At 37.2% G+C, this 17,174-nt stretch overlaps 1 protein-coding gene across 1 annotated transcript; it reads right to left on the minus strand.

Moving 5' to 3' along the window:
• Positions 1–9,452: 9,452 nt before the first annotated feature.
• On the minus strand, positions 9,453–14,710 carry Slitrk1 (SLIT and NTRK like family member 1). The gene has a single exon (XM_029468680.1). The coding sequence runs from the start codon at positions 13,760–13,762 to the stop codon at positions 11,672–11,674; it is 2,091 nt and encodes a 696-aa protein (XP_029324540.1). The 5' UTR covers positions 13,763–14,710; the 3' UTR covers positions 9,453–11,671.
• Positions 14,711–17,174: the final 2,464 nt, after the last annotated feature.

Below are 17,174 nucleotides of genomic sequence, written 5' to 3' on the forward strand. Positions count from 1 at the left end.
GAAGGAGAACATTCTGATTTTTTCACCTTATTAACTTTCAAAATTAGTGTGGGAAGTGTTCATGGCAAGAACTATCAATAGTATTTCAGTAGTAATACTATACAAACATGCATACGTATTTATGTCCTACCTGGGGGAACTAAAATAGTTTTTACAGCTAACCAATCACAGTAATTGTTCTAATTCAACCAGGACATAATCACATTCATATTTACATAACGATGTAATTCAATGACATGTTATTTGTTTAAGACATATTCTTCAAATCACTTGTAGAAATTAGACCAATTTTTATGTTCCATTAGTGGCACACAGGATTTCTGTTTTGATTGGTATAACACACATGTATGTATGTATAATATTAGTCCTGAAGTAGCCATAATATTCAGTAATATCATCCCTCAAATTGATAAAATTATTATTTCTGGCAATTACATTTTATATGTGAGAAATTCATAGGATCTATTCGCAAATATAAATCAAGTTCACATAAAGGGATCAAGATCACAAATCTGATAATTATGAAGAATGGGTTAGAATTAAAACTGATTCTAGAGAAGAAATTCCATCTCTAAAATTTCCAAAAATCCTTGATATCTGAATATTGTAAAATAGATCATCCAGAGAATATGAACCTTCTTTGATTCTTACTTGTCATTAATAAAAATTGTGTATACTAATGATTATATTATGTTAAAACTAATAGTAATTTTACTAAAATTGATAAATTGAGTAGCAAGATATTTAATTAACATGGTAATGAATAAAGCAAAATTTTGGAGTCTATAGCTGAAAGCCAATACCAGCTTTGTTAACATAACTTAGAATTTATCAGGTTCTTATTCCCAAACTACCTCCCAGAGACTGAAACAATCTTATTGCTCTATTTTATGCTGTGTAAAAGCAAAGAATTAGTGTTATATTAATTGGTGAAACAATAAAGAGAACATTAAAATGGTATGTTAGACAGAAAATGATGTAGCATGCCTCTAATTCTAGCACTCAATTGGCAGGTGGATCTCTGAGTTCAACCAACCTAGTGTACAAAGTGAGTTCCAGGACAGCCAATGTTGTGCAAATAAACCTTGTCTCAAACAATGAACAATATTGACACCTTAACACACAAAGTCATATAAAATTCAATTTCTTAGCTCTAATACATTATTTTATTTTGTCAATATAAATTTTAAAAGTTTTTTCTTGCCTAAATTTTGCATACTCACACCATATGCCTATGTACACAGTATCCTTGCACTATGCAAGATTATGATTATTAAACTATAAAAACTAGGATAGTTTTTTTTTTAGATCTCTACAGAAAACACTTTTATTTATTTCTATCTCACTGCTAATATTTTGTATGGAAATAAAGATTCATTAGAATTAAGGACTCTTTAAGATAATAGAAGAATCTTTTCTAAGATCATAAAGGAAGTTAATGGAAAACAAGAAATAATCAGACTTCTGAGAGATGATTTGTTTGTTTGTTTGTTGTTTGTTTGTTTGTTTGTTTTCTAATGGTTCCCTAAAATCTATTCAAGAATTTTGAATTCTATAGTAACTGAGGATGTTTTGTCTGAGCCAAGCAGCACTCTCATGAAAATTTAACTTATTTTAAAATAATAAGCACTGTGCTATAATGCCATACCTATATGGAAGAAATGGAAATGAACTAGAAGTTTTGGGAGATGAAAAACTTGAAGAGTGGAATTATCTTTGTAACAAATGACTAAGATTAAATCCTCAGGTGACAACACATGTTGGAGAGGAAGTAGAAGCTGGTGGGATTGCAAACTGGTACAACAACTCTGGAAATCAATCTGGAAGATCCTCAGAAAATTGGAAATATATCTACCTGAAGACACAGCTATAACACTCTTGGGAATATACCCAAAAGATGCCCCATCATGCCACAGAGGCACATGCTCCATCATGTTCATAGCGATAGACAGAAGCTGGAAACAAACCGGATGTTGCATGACAAAAGAATAGATACAGAAAATGTGGTTCATTTACACAATGGAATACTACTCAGTGATTAAAATTGAGGACTTCCTTTCAAATTTCTTTTAAAAATTACTTGCAATTAGAGTTTAGTTGTTAAGGATTCGGGTGGGGGGCCTTAATGAGTGTGAGCTAAAGAGATGGTCAGATGTTTCCAGGAAGAAATCAGATTTTTCTTTTCCAAATATTTTTCCCACTTAAAATTTGAGCTAAATACCGTTCTGCTGTGTAGAAGAAACAGTGAAACTATAGACTTCTTTAAATGTAGAGGGAAAATAAAAATCCCCTAAACCCAATTCCAATCTTCACTCCTCCCTAATAAATACAATATGATCTTTTTTACTATTGATTGCTAAAGTTAACTTTCCTTTGCCAGAAATCTTTCTCAAAAAAATTAAAAACAAAAAACAAAGAAAAAAAGAAACGGAAAGGAAAGGAAGAGAGGAAGGAAGGAAGGAAGGAAGGAAGGAAGGAAGGAAGGAAGGAAGGAAGGAAGGACAAAGAAAGAAAAGGTGCAAGTATTTCATTGTTTTCAATGAAAAAAGCAGACTTCATTTTTAAAATGTATTGCCATAATTTTTTATAGTATAATGTGATTGAGCGCTTGTATTTGACCTTTATATCACATACAGTTTGTATCAATTTTCATTCCAGTTGATTTTCAGAAAACATTTTGCTTTGTTTATATGGCTTATACAATGCACAAGTATGTCACAATGCATACTTTTTCTGCACCTGTTGTGTATAAAATAGTTTGTTTTTAGCTTTAACTAAATCTGCTCTGAAGGTATTATACACTGATTGATCTTAACCTGATGGTTGAATTCATCTACAAAATAGTCATCAAAATGGTGTAATAGTCAATTTTACTGTATTTTCCCCCTGAACTGCAGTCTGCATCCACACTTCCCTTAGGCCATACAACAAAAATAACCACAATGTCATTTCCTATAATATAGAATCTGTTGCATCCCATTTCTCTTTCCTGAGAAAATCCAAAACGATAAAATTGCTTGATGAAGCCCAAACCAATTCCCTCAGAATCCTGTTCCTTCTTGTGTAGACATTCCACCATGGTGTAGAGCTATCCACTCTCATCTTCATTGCTGTTACTATTATATTCACAGATACCACACACATTCCCAAATTCTACAATAACAGCTCCTTCTCACTATGCATGTAGTTTAGTCACTCAGTGGTGCAGCATGATTATTTAAGCACAGCACTTAGATCATATCTCTTGCACATTTAGATTTTCTATTACATGCTAAATAAAACCTAATCTCCTTTCTCTGGCTTAGGATACATTATTTGGGTTCTGGCCCCTCTCTGGGTATGTAAAACTCTCTATCTCTATGTCTATATTTCAGTCATTAGAAAATTCTCTCCATTCCTTAAATGTACTACATTCATTTATCCTTTAGCATGCTCTGAATTTCATGATTTATTCTCTAGGATCCCTCTTGTACCGTATCTCCAAATATAAATCAAATTTTTACCATTTCCTTTTCTGCTAATGAATCAATTTTCCAGGAAGAACTTTCTTAATTACCCTTAGAAACGACACCCCGCCTCCCCCACTCTCCTTTGTCACCATCATTTATAATCTACCTCGACCATCTTTCCCTGTGTTTTCTCCACCTCTTTATCTAATGTAACTTCAGACGATTAACAAGCTGCTGTATTTTAGTTAGCTTTCTAATTATTTTTTATGAAATCTACTAGAATTAATGGTCAAAAGGACCTGTTGAATTAATTAAAATGTGCTGTCCTCTCCCAGACTTGGTTTCTTTTTCTTAGTGAAGCAGTATCTCTCTTAAAATTATGTTACTTACTTAAAATGCTCTGAAATTGACATATGTCACTTGTATTATTCTAGAAAGCCACTTTATTTGTAAATGCTAGGCTGAACATATGTTGGCACCACGGTAAATTGATCAACATAAACGTGGATTGAAATGTCTCTTCTTAATAAATATTACACACATTTAACATATTAGACTTGTAAAATTCCATGTTTGCAAATATAGTTTGTTTCCATTTATCAAATAGGCAATAAGTATCTGAATGAAGAATTTAATAGGTACAATATAAGCTATCCCTGTACAAAGTTTTACATTGCAAAAAGCTTGAGAAGTATTTGTACTGGCTTCTGATAAACAAATAGTATTCAAAATTGGTCTAACCTGATATCCTACTTAATATTATCTTATAAAATTTGAGCTATGTTAAAATTTTATATTGTATAATTGAATTCTTAAGACTTACTGTCATTTCTAAATATTAGTGTTTTAACTTCAGTACTCATTCCTCATGATCCACATGATCCACCATCATGAATTACAGTACCCTATTGAGAGCGTCTCCTTGTTAGTTTTAATGTTTGAGTCTTCTAAATATCATAGGAATCATGGTATGTAGTTGTTAGAGTGTTCATTGTTGTGCCTAAAAATACAAGTGCTATCCCCCTAGACGAAGTTTTTCTGAAAATAAAATGCAAAATATAATTTTATGACCACCATATTAAGAGTTGACTCTCTTGTCAAAGCCATATGAGTCATCAAAAAAAATGTTCATCAAAAAATTAGAGGACATCAAATCACTTTATGTGGTAGTAATTTCAATCCCTCTGGCACAAGTTGATACACATCTAGGCCAATGTGCAGCCATTACTTAAAAACTTCAGGACAGTTGCTAGCACTAACATTTGAATCAGTGATGACAGTTATGCACTGCATCATTTGATATATAAGCCTATAAAAATGCCAATCTAAAATAAGCACAGTGAACTTAAGTTTATTAGATTCATAATTGAGCCAGATTACCTAGAAAATTAGCCAACTACAAATCAGCACATAAATTTAAATGGTGTTTTATGCTTTTCATAACAAAAAAATTTAATCCTACTCATTTAGGATCACGTCTTTGAAAAATAAAAGCTGTCTGGATGGTAGTATATTGCATAGCTGTGGGCATGTTTTTGTTCAACCATTAATTTATAATCCTATTTATACAAGTGGTAATCATTTCTTTGTATGCACATTTAATATTCAAATCGCATATGGATTACAATAATGTGGATTTTGTTCTGATTTCATAAGTAACTTTAGAGTGTTGAAATGAGAATCAATATAAGAAATACATAAGAATTGTCAAGGAATATGGGCAGAGCCATATTCAGTGGTGATTCTGTTCCTTTCCTGTCTCTTTCTAGAGAGCCAACACTATTTCTTTGATAACAGATATGCAATGTGTCATTCATACTTGTGGATCTTCCATTCTTCACTATATATTGAATTTCCCTGTCAATATGTTTCACCCAAGAATGATTTTTCCTTCTATTCATCTTCTAAGAAAAGACTAGACTAGAGACAACAAGCCATGAAAGTCAGCAAAAGCCCAGCACTGTTTCAGTTCCCTGCTTGTGAGACCACTGGACTCGAACAACTGAAGCTTACGGATACATAATGAAAATTAAATTTTATTAAAAATCGAATAGAATAAAAATGTTTAGCATAATATATATTTATAAAAGTATATACAACTTTATATTAAACTTCCAGAATCTATTTCTACATGGAAATTATACAAACCTAATGAAGAATGCCATGATGATTATTTCTAAACTAATAAACTATTTCAAGGATAAAATATAAACTTTTATTTCTCAAATAATGAAAATTTAAAAATCACGTGTCATTTACTTAAGACTGAAAACAACCTTTTTCCCTTCAAAACTCTAAGTAGGGTGTATAATGTTGAACACTACTTATATATCAAAGAATAAATGAAAATATTGGTAAACACTTTTCATTTAAACCATTGTTGTGATATTTTTAATGTAGTTTATAATAGTTGATAAAATATGATTGCAATGGCTAGAGACCTAAATTACTAAACAACATAAGATTTCTACTAGTGTTACACACTGCAAGTGATGTATTCAATTCTTGTTCCAATGATGCACATCATATAGCTTGTTCTCATATGTCTCAGACTGTTTAGATTAAAATTACTTGATATTATATTCATAAGAAACAACTTACAGTACAATTATCTCTAGAAAAATACAAAGAATAGAGAAGGTAGGTTATGTATTTTCAAGTTTATATCTCCTTAGGCTATGGAAAATGATCAGCAGAAAAAGTGTAAGCTGTACCATCAGTATGGGATGTACCATCATTAACAACCACGGAACAAGGTGGATCATTCAGCAATGGAAGATGGAAAATGGAAAATCCCAGGCAGACTTTAGCAACCACTCCTTAGATAAAACTAAGATCCACATACAGTGAGAGACCCTGCCTCAAAAAGGTCACTTGACGAAGCAACCGAGGAAGATCCCTGACATTATCTTGAAATTTCCTCATGTTCACATAGCAAGTATATCCAGTTTAGACATGAGTGAGCTTGTGAGTGTGTGCACATTCACGCTTGTGCATGCACACACACACACACACACACACAGAGAGAGAGAGAGAGAGAGAGAGACAGAGACAGAGACAGAGACAGAGACAGAGACAGAGAAAATTTCAGCTGAGATGAACACCATTACTGCCTACCACAAGTCTGAGACAAGATGTTCACTAGAACCTGGAATTCCCAAACCAACCTTATCAATGTTCAAGAAAATGTTTCTGTAACAAACGCATGCAGACTGTTTTGTAGTGACTTACAAAACAACAAATACTGATAGATATTTATGGACTATGTACATTGAATTGGATCTTAAACATAATATTCAGGTGATTCTATGGGAAATAAGCTTAGATTCTATTCAAAACTTTTACCATTTTATCGAAGACTTGTAGATCTGTATCTTTGGGAGGTCTGGGAACTAATCTTGTATGAAACCAAAGGATTCCATGTTCTTTATATAGCAAGTACACAGTCAACATTGCCAACTGGTTGCTTATGTTTAACATGCAAACACATAATTCTCCAGCAAATTTTGTACAAAGCAGAAATGAAACTCAATTCCATGTCAACATATAGTCTGATCAATCTATTTTAAAAGTAAATGTAATAAAATAAATTAAAGTCTAAACCAGTAGACGCAAATTTTGGGTCAACTGCAATGAAATGTATGCACTGACCGAGCTTTAAAGATTTAAAGAAAATCCAGCATGATGCTTTCAGAGTCCCATTTCATCTAAAAACTATAAGTCTTGAACACTTAATTAAGTCATCATTACCTTAACTTTTTCAATGTTGTTTCTAAAATCCAATGAAATGCTGTAAGCATAGAGCAGGGGTGATACAGCTGTTTATGTTTCTGCATTCTAGGCCTGCAATGGGTGCTGTCATAGAATCAATTTAATGGTGTTGCTTCAAGTTTCAGTACCAACCAACAAGAAAATATTTTGTCCTGCATGTGATATTTGAATATAGCTTTTAAGAAGGATACAGAATTTTAAAAAGTGATAGGCAAAAACATAAAATGTGATTAATTTAGCTCTCCCTAGTTAAGATATTTAGTGTAAACTTTATATTAAATGTTTAGATATGGTTTTCCTAAATTTATTGTTATTATATTTAATCTAGCCTTCGAAATATAGTAGATTAAACTTTGAAAAGACAAAACAAAACAAAGATAAGCCAAATCTCAGTTAATGCTGAAAAAATCATTTAGCATAATTAATATCATCATTTTTTCAGCTAAACACTTCAAATAAAAACATGTATAAAGTAGCAACAAGGAGCACTGAAGTAGAAGCCACTATATTTAACATTCCAAAATCCTATTGACAATGATACTTCCACATTCACCCTTTCAAATTTCTGTTCCCATCATCTCTTTCTCTCTACTATGGTTTATGAAACTCTTAGAGCCAATTTCACATATTGTCTTTAGAATGACCCATACACATTTAGCACTTCCTGGCGTTGGTGACAATTCTAATTAAACGTAGTACAAATAGAAAAGGAAAGTGTACTGGGTTAATGTTAAAAGTTATCCCAGCTTCTTCCAGTATAAGCATGCAAACATATGAAGCATTTAATATCTATGCCAACAGCTTAACTTCTACCATGCTCATAACTACAGCAGCAACCAGAGTAACCTAAAATTTCTTTAAAACAATGTATCCATATAAGATACTCTGGCTGGTTTTCTCTTCCTTCCCATTTGTCACAATCAAAAGTTCTTCATCTCATCAAGATGAGTTAAAATATGACTTAACTAAAAACAGGATATTTACACTATGAGTGGGAAAATTACACTTAAATGAACATATTGTTTAAAGAAACAGCAATAGATACGAAGCACTTCCAACAAAGCATGTATATTATGTGTATTACATGTACTCGATAAAAACATATACTAAACATATCTATGTAAACTAAATTGTGGTAGTGACACTCTATTAAAGTCACTAAAGCACAGTTACTCTTAAATTATTATCTATATAAAACCACAGGACATTGTTTCTCTATAGGTTTTCATGTATAGTATTAGTTATTAAGAATCTGGTAGCTTTGATAGGATTGGAATCAATGTAAGTATAATATATATTCAATGGTGTAAATTCAAATCCTATGATGCACTCATCTATTATTATTATTATTATTATTATTATTATTATTATTAGGAAAAGAAGAACAAATTTACCTCCACCAAATCTGAAAAAAGGTACTTTTGTGGTAGGTATCCAAAAAAGATAAAGGGCCCACCACAATTATAATTTGGAAGTTGCAGCCTCATTCTCTGTTTTATAGTAGCAAGTTTATAGCTTTGCATTTTAATAATCTTTAAGAGGTTGGTATGATGAATGTTCCATATAAAATGAGGTTTTGAAATATGAAGGAAATTGAATTAAACGGCATCCTGCTTTTTACTGTATATGATTTAAGTTCCTGTATACTATTCTTTAGCCTCAGTGGTCTCATCTGTATAATGGAAATAGCATTAAAAAGTCACCCTGTGATCTTGAAACTTAAATGAGTGTTTATCCAGCATGTCTGGCAACAAAAGACTCCAAAAAATCATTAAAACTATTATTCTGACAATTTAGCTGCTTTAACTTGGTTTTACATACTAATTCCTGTACGTTTAAAGAAAAACTTGTTTCACTGTGTACTGATTCTATGACACATTCCTGTTCATAACCTTCCCTAATTATTGATCAGCTTTAAAACTTCAGTCAATATTACTTAATAAATGCCAGCTTTCATGAGAGACCTTTCTAAATCTGCCTTGTTTTTTTTCTTCTTTTACTCTTTCTTAGCATCAGAGGAGAGATGACCCATCCCCTTCTCCATATTTTTCCACCATGAAAGAATCTGTTAGTTTTTTTTTTTTACCAAAAATACTATAAAAATGTTAAAGCTTTTATATATAAAAAATTCCCAGAGGACAGTCATCTTCCATTGTATCATTATGAAATGCAGTCCATGAACAAAAGTATCAGGAAAAAAAAAGGTAATAGATGCCCTTAGGAACAATCACTGTGTATAATAAAGATTTTATTTTAAAAGTGTTAGGATAAAAAACACATACTCCACAACATCACTGTTCTGGGAAATTATTTCTTTTTAGAATATGACTTCTAACTGGCACATCTCGTTCCACCTGCTACTAGGGGCTTTTACAGAGCTGGCTTTTAATTTTGCAGTTTCAGTCTGTGGTCTCCTGTCTTTGACATACTTGTTGAGACTGGATGTGTGGTGGAATGCAAAGCCCATCAATATGTGTGGTTTGTAACCTAACTGCTGATGAAATAGAGTTGCTTAGAATTCCCTAGGGCATCTGATTCAGACCAGAATTACATTGGTCGGTAAAATTCAAGGAGTTCACTGCTTTCCCTTGGTAATTACTGGGCCATAACCAGAAATTGGTATGATAAGAGTGAAACACTTTTTTTTTTTTTAGGATAATGATTGATTTCCATAAAGATGAGTACTTCAACAATTTTCAGTATGTAGTTGCTGGGGCGGAGGGTGGGTGGCCACTAATTAGTTTTACCGTTTTCAGCAGATGTTGAATTCAAAATGCCAGCAGCATCTCAAACAGCAGTCATTAGGGCTGTCTTTCATGAAGGAGTGCTGACCAATGAAATCTCCCTCTGTTTAATGAGACCGATCTAGACAGAGTCAATTAAATCAAATCTATCCTAACATCTCCAATCTATCTGCAGTGTGGGCAGCAACACAAAAACAGCAGAGAGGGATTTCCAGTATTAATAGCGAGATTGGCTGCAGCATTAGGAGAGGGCCGAGGGAGGGCAGAGTTGTTTGAATAGGATGGTACTTTATGGGCAGTGGAAAAGCAGTAAAGCCAAGGGGGCTGAGGAGGGTTGCTGGATGGGAGATTGTGAGGAGAAGAGCTAGTGAATGATTAAACACTAAGGTGATTAAGGAGAGAGCCTTTCTTGAGCTCCGGAAGGGACCCACCCCCTCCCAACCTCCCCCCTCCCCCCTCCCATCCACCATGAATCCAAAGAGGAAGCTGGAAAAATGTAAGGACCCAGATTTGAAAACATTTTCACTTTAATACTGAAAAAATATGCCATTATAAAATCCTCGAATAGAATTAGTAAGTTTTCACGTGCTTCCTCGGTTCTTTGTTCCTACTTTATAAGTAAGATTTTTACCAGCACACAATTGCTACCATAGGATCGCAGCCTAAGCACTAGAGTGACATTAATTGGTCATGCTTAACTGCCCCAGAATCTTTTTTCTTAAATAATTACACTGGTACTATAATAGAAATCATGGGTACTTATTTTACATTCAGATGGAAGGCATTATTGGATATGTATAGAAAAATATTCCCCCTCAGAAACTAAAATAAAATCAAACATCACCATCAAAAGAAAAGAACCCAAAACAACCCTTAAAAACTTTGCTCAACAAAATACATTGTTAACTCATAAAATGGACTGATGACTTAGCCATGCAAATGTCTTAAATAAACCTTTACATTTTTTTTTTCACAGTAAACATACGCTCTGAACTGCCTACCAATCACAAATAAGGGCGAAATGGCACTTTCTGATTATACTGTATTTTGTTTATAGAAAGTTTGATACGATGGGACTTATCAGGTAAGAGGATGGGTGCTGTGACAGCGTCTCCAGTCGCAGTGGGGCGGGGCGGTAGAGGGGGGGCTGGGGGCAGAGTCCCTGGAGCGTGTGGATTCCATGCGAGCCATGCAGCACTTTTGTTTGTTTGTTTGTTCTTGTCAGGAGTCAAAGTTATTTATTTACAATACATTCATGCCTTCGTGCAACTGCCCATCCCTGCTTTACCAACAGGGAGCCATCTTCGGGCTATCCACAGGGGAAAAATAGATATCTATTTCTCTATATAGATGTGATATATGTATATATGTATAGAGCCACTGCAGCCAGCCCCAGGGGACCTTTGGCTCAGAGCGAGGGGGCTCAATTCTTCTGGCAGGCCCCATGCTGGGCTTTGAGTCAAAAGGAGCTCAGAGCAAAGAGCTAGCTCACTGCACTCACAGCTCCACAGTCTGCTCTTTGTTTTCAGATGGGAGCTTAAGGGCCAGAGCCTCTGAGTTGAGTGAGTTCATAGTTATTTATTTACTCATGTCCATCGGTGCTTGTGACACGCTAGATGTGGGTCAATGTTCTCCCACTCCCCGCGATGCAGGCGGCAGGGGAGGATGGACGTCTTCCTGCACTCCTTCCCCTTTAGGGTCTGGGGCTTAGTCTGAGAGTGAGTGAGAGCCACAGTCATACACCCTATGGGACCCGTCTGCATTGTAAGGCCCATTGTGCCAGTAGGAAGAGTCACAGACTGTCTGTAGGGAATTAATTTCGGACGCAGAGGAATTGGCATCCCTTCTCTTGGACCGCTTTCGGTTCCTCAGGATAAACACGAGCATGCCCACCACGGTGAAGGCAGAGGTGACGAACACCAGCAGCAGTCCCGGGACCAACACGGAGATGGACACCCTGCTGGTGTCTAGGTAGGAGTTGGAGTGTGTCCCGGTCTCCGCCAACCCAGTGCTGTTTTTACTGTGCGAAGTTAACGTGGGCGAGATCCTCGCATACAGCTGGGGGCAGATCTCGTCATTGGAGAGCAGCATGAAATCCTTCCTAAAGAAGTTCACCGGTGTCTCACACTTGAGGTCGCTCATCAGCACCTCGGAGCCCAGACGTTCTGCCCATTGCTTGAAAGGCACAATGGTGCAGGAGCACTCCCAGGGGTTGCCATGCAGGTCTATCTGGATGATGGAGGTTAACTGGTCCAGCACCCCTGCCACAGGGAGGTACATGAAGTAATTATTGTGCAGACTGAGCTTAGACAGGGAGACCCCAGCAAAGACGTCCACCGGTAGGGACCTCAGCAAGTTGTTGTTGAGAATAAGAATCCTCAGTTTCGGCATGGCATTGAAAGTACCGGGGAGAATGAGCTGAATCGCGTTGTACTCCACATTCAGATACTCCAGGTTCTGCAGCCCAGCAAATTTCTCCCGGGACAGAGTGTCCAGGTAGTTACTATCCATGTAGAGCCACCGGAGGTCCAAAAGGTTCTTGAAAGTGTTGTTCTCTATGTTTGCGATGTTGTTGTTGCCCAGATCCAACAGAACGAGGTTCTTGTAATCCACAAAGTGTGATTTTCGGATGCTGTGGATCTTGTTATCTCGAAGGAAAAGCTCCTGCACGTTGGAAAGCTTAGGCTTCAAATCAGCCAAGCTGCTCACGTTCCGGTTGTTACAGTTCATCTTTAAGCCTGAGCCTGGGATGTGGTCACAGCTGCAGCCCCCGGGGCAGGGCAAGCCATGCACTGGGGGTTTGTTTCTGGCGCTCCCAGTTGCTATCGGTGGCGTGGGTTTGATTTTGAGCTGCCAGTTGCCCGGGATCTTTGTACCTCCATTTGGAACAGCCCCTGGGGTAGCATGCTCATCCTGCCCATTTATCTTGAAAGGAGTTGGCAGGGGGCCAGGAGCGAAGGTTTCTTCCTGGGCAGGGGGAGCTGGGAGACTAGAATCCACTCTGTTTTTTAAAGGACACAGGTCCTGTTCCGTGGTTTCATTGAGGTCTTTACCCTGGAGCCTGGTGGGGGCTTCGCAGACCACTCGACCGATTAGGGCGTTTTTGGGAATGTTCTCTAGCCATTCCTTCAGGGAGAGCAGATCACAGGTGCAGTCCCAAGGGTTATCCTCTAGCAGGATCTCAGCAATGCCAGGGATCTGCTCCAAGACCTCCTCATAGGGCAGTGTTTTCAGCCTGTTTCCACGGAGGTCGAGGTGGGTGATGGGCACATACTGGAATACATTAGCAGGTAGGGTGCTGATGAGATTGTCGTTTAAAATGAGGACTTCCAACTTGTTCAAGTCCTGGAAGGCCCCCGGGTCTATATCCCGTAATAAATTAAAATCAGCCTGGAGGTATTCCAGATCGTCCAGCCCCAAAAAAGTCTGCTTTCGAAAAGACTTGATCTTGTTGTTGTTGATGTGCAGCCGTTTCACCAGCTGCAGCCCCAGAAATGCCCCCGGAACGATCTCATGCAAGCCATTGTTTTCCATATGCAAACTAACCGCATTATAAAAGTTAGCGAACTCATTAGGGAAAAGTCGAGTGAGGGAATTGCCATGCAGAAATAAATGGTAAAACTGGGAAGTCGGGGCGGTGAAGCGCTGCAGACTTGTGAAGCCCTTTTTTTCACAGTCTACGTGTAAGTCCCCTTCTATCTCATTGCAAGAACAGATCTTCTCTTTACAAACGTCCCCTGTAACGTTTCCAGCAGCAAAACAAAGAGACGTCTCCAGCAACAGAATCCAAAGCAGCATTTTTAAAGCGAGCAATTCATCCCAGATCTCATCACAAAGTAACAGCAACCATCCTGCTCGCCACAGACACAATTCAAGTTCATTTAGTGCTCCAATGTCCGATCCCAGAGAAAGAGAAAAGAAGGGTTTGGGGGGGTGGGGGTGGATTCCTTCCTCCCTAACCCCCCCGTACTGCAATAGCCCAGACGCCAGTCAATAATTATATCCACAAACTATCCAGGCACATAGTGCAAGGCAAGCAGAAAAGGGAGGGGGGTGGAAAGTAGAGGAAAGAGAGAGAGAGAAAGCAAACTACTCCCCCTCAACCCTTTAAAAATATCCAAAATAAGTTAAATATATACCTGTAAAATTAAAAGGAAACGCACCCTTACAGAATCATGTTTAGAGGTTCTCACTAACCAGCAAGGGAACAATGCTAGCAATTAGAAGCAAGTGCATGTTAGAAACAAGCAGGTTTGCAGCGTAGTACAGGCGCACTGCCTGTGATGGCTGTGCGTCGGACTGACCTTGCCTCTCTGATACAAAGCAGGGCTTTCGGCGGCTTCAGTGGTCCAGGCAGCTGGTGGAGTTCTTGTCTCGGTTGCGGGTTGCCCAGAAGTACCCCCGAGGTGCTGTCCAGTGCCCCCGGTGCTGAAATCACGCCCGCCCAAAAGACTCACTGCCCAGCCAATGGCGCTGGAAAATTTCCGCAATCACTGCGTTTTGTGGATGTCCATCCTGTTCCTTTGCTCCCCTTTGGTCGTCTTCAGCCCTTTTTTCTGTGCTCCGGCCGGCGCTTACTAGGTCTTCTTTGCTTGTTCTCCTTCTCTTTCTTCTGCTCTTTCGGAATTACGTGAGGGGGGAGGAGAGAGGGAGCGAGTTGTCTGAGGGAGGAAGAGAGCGCGAGAAAGGGGAGGAGGGGGGGGAGTTGCTAAGAAGCTCTGCTGGTTCCAGCCTGGTGCACTCTGAAAGATCTGACACCCTCTGCTGATCTGCAGTAGCAAAAATCCATCTGGTGAGGGAATGCTGAAAGAAAGAAAAAAAGAAAGAAAGAAAAAAAAAATCCACGTTTAGGGCAAGCGTTGAAAACGTGGGTATTAAAGGCTGTCGATCTACATAGAAGCTTATTTTAAATTGATTATTCAATGCTTTTTGCGTGCTAGAAACTTTACCCTTTCCTTTCCTTAAAGACCTCACAGCCCCCGCGAGCTCTAGCGTTCCGAAAGTATGGCTTTTAAAACATTTATTTCCCAATGGCTTGAATAAAATTAGTGTCAGGGTGTCAAGCGAACGGCAATTTGAGGTAATTATATTGCACGCCATTTTCATCGGTGCTTTAAACGTGTTTCTGCCTTCTCTGCGGTACAGCGTTTTATATCGTTTGATGCCTTTGGAACCTCTACTTTATTTTTGCACCCAGAAAGTGGCTATTCTGGAAATATATATATATATATATATATATATATATATATATATATATATATTACATAATATAACAATTTGGTAGAGAATATTTATTTCCAGGTATACAACTGAGGCATATACTTTTCCATTTTAAAGTTGTTATAGAATTTCAGTCAATTTGGTGATAGAGTTGAGTTTTTCTGATGGCATTTCTTCAATGTTATTTAAGTCTGCAGGCTGAAAACACAATGCATGCTTAAGTTCTTTGATTTCAGACTAGAAAGCTTACCATGACATTCTGAAAATGAGGGAAGGAGATGAGGCGAAATTTTGGAGGCTTTTAAAAACAGTTTGGTAAACAGGTACTAAGCCACCACACATGCACATTGTCACACACACACACACACACACACACACACACACACACACCTGACAATGTTTCCATACTAGATCTGAGGAATTTAAAATACATACAAGTAAGTAACAAATTGCATTTTGAGAGGAAAGAGTAGAAATCCTGGTCTGTAAGTCTGGGTAGCTGTGTTCCCTCTCCAGCTCACTCAGGGTCCAAGAGGCTAGGGAGAGAAATGCTCTGAGGTTTTCTAAGGAGAGAATGTTCAAGTTACCCAGACCTAAAACTCATAAAATGCAATGTCTTCATTTTTCTTTAAGATTCAGTTTTTTCATGGTTGTCAGTTTCACAGACTTTTAACAGAGGTGACATTGTTTTCCACTTAAAAAATTACAAGTCATATTCAGCATCTTTTCTCCCCTTTTTCTTTTTCTTTAATTAATTAATTTATTTGGTTTTTAGACTAGGTTTCTCTGTGTATCCCTGGCTGTCCTGAAATTTCTCTGTACAGGTTGGACTTGAACTCAGAGACCTGCCTGTCTCTGCCACCTGATTATTGGGATTAAAGGTTGAAGGCCTGGGCTAGCATCTTTCCTTAAGCTGAAGCAAAGGCGATTTGATGACACTTTCCTTTCAATCAAGTCTTAGGCAACCATACCAACTATACATATTTGCTAATAATTTGTATAAAATCTAATTTGTATAAAATCAAATATGCAATCAAGTTTGCAGTTTGGGAAGATTGAGGAATGAAAAGTTGTTAGCAAGCTAGAGTTGAGGACATGTCCAAGGCTTGCTATGCTGTAGGAGTGCCTAAAGAGTGTCTCTACTTATGAGTGGATTGGGAAGCTAATTCTTACTTAAGTGGGAAGAAATTCATGTATAGGCAAATTGGTGGACTCTTGAGAATATTTGGTTAGAGAAAAGGTAGAGATAAACAGGTAATTCTTACATTTATTTATAAGCATGCATAGGTGTCTGTGTGGGGAAGGGCACTCTTTCTTGGTGTCTCTCACTTCTCCTTTATATTACTAAATTACTATGGTCAGGCAGAAGAGACAATTTTTTTACCAATCACATAATTAACCTAGGAAATGCTATATAACTGAGAATTGTAGACTTGAGAAGATAAATGGAACAAAAACTTTTCCGTTTCAATATAAATGTAGAACTGAGATAGAAATCGTCTTTCTCCCTAAAACCACCATGAAAAGATAAGGTCCTGAACTGTCCAGTATGTGGTTGGCATAAATGGGAAAGCCACAGAACAAGAACAAGAACAAGAACAAGAACAAGAACAACAACAACAACAACAACAACAACAACAACAACAGAAACCAAACCAACTTGTTGTCTAATTAGAAGCAATATTCATTATAGTCACATAATATCACACCCTTGCCAAGTGCCTACACTCTAATTTGACTTAGCAAATAGTCCTTTATGTGAAGAGACCCAAAGAACAAACTTAACTTTGTTAAAAATGAACGAAATTTAGGTAAGCTACAATTACTGGTAATGATATTAATATTGCAACCTTCCTAAGGTTCTTTCTGACTTGTTGTTTCTCAAATCACTACTCACATTAGAAAGACTGCAGTTTCTGAATTTGATATTTTATGAGATGAATTTCCATATTATCTTCTGTAAATAGTAAATTACCTTATACTCTCGGAG

Source organism: Mus caroli, chromosome 14 (genome assembly GCF_900094665.2).
Source record: "Mus caroli chromosome 14, CAROLI_EIJ_v1.1, whole genome shotgun sequence".
NCBI lineage: Eukaryota > Metazoa > Chordata > Mammalia > Rodentia > Muridae > Mus > Mus caroli.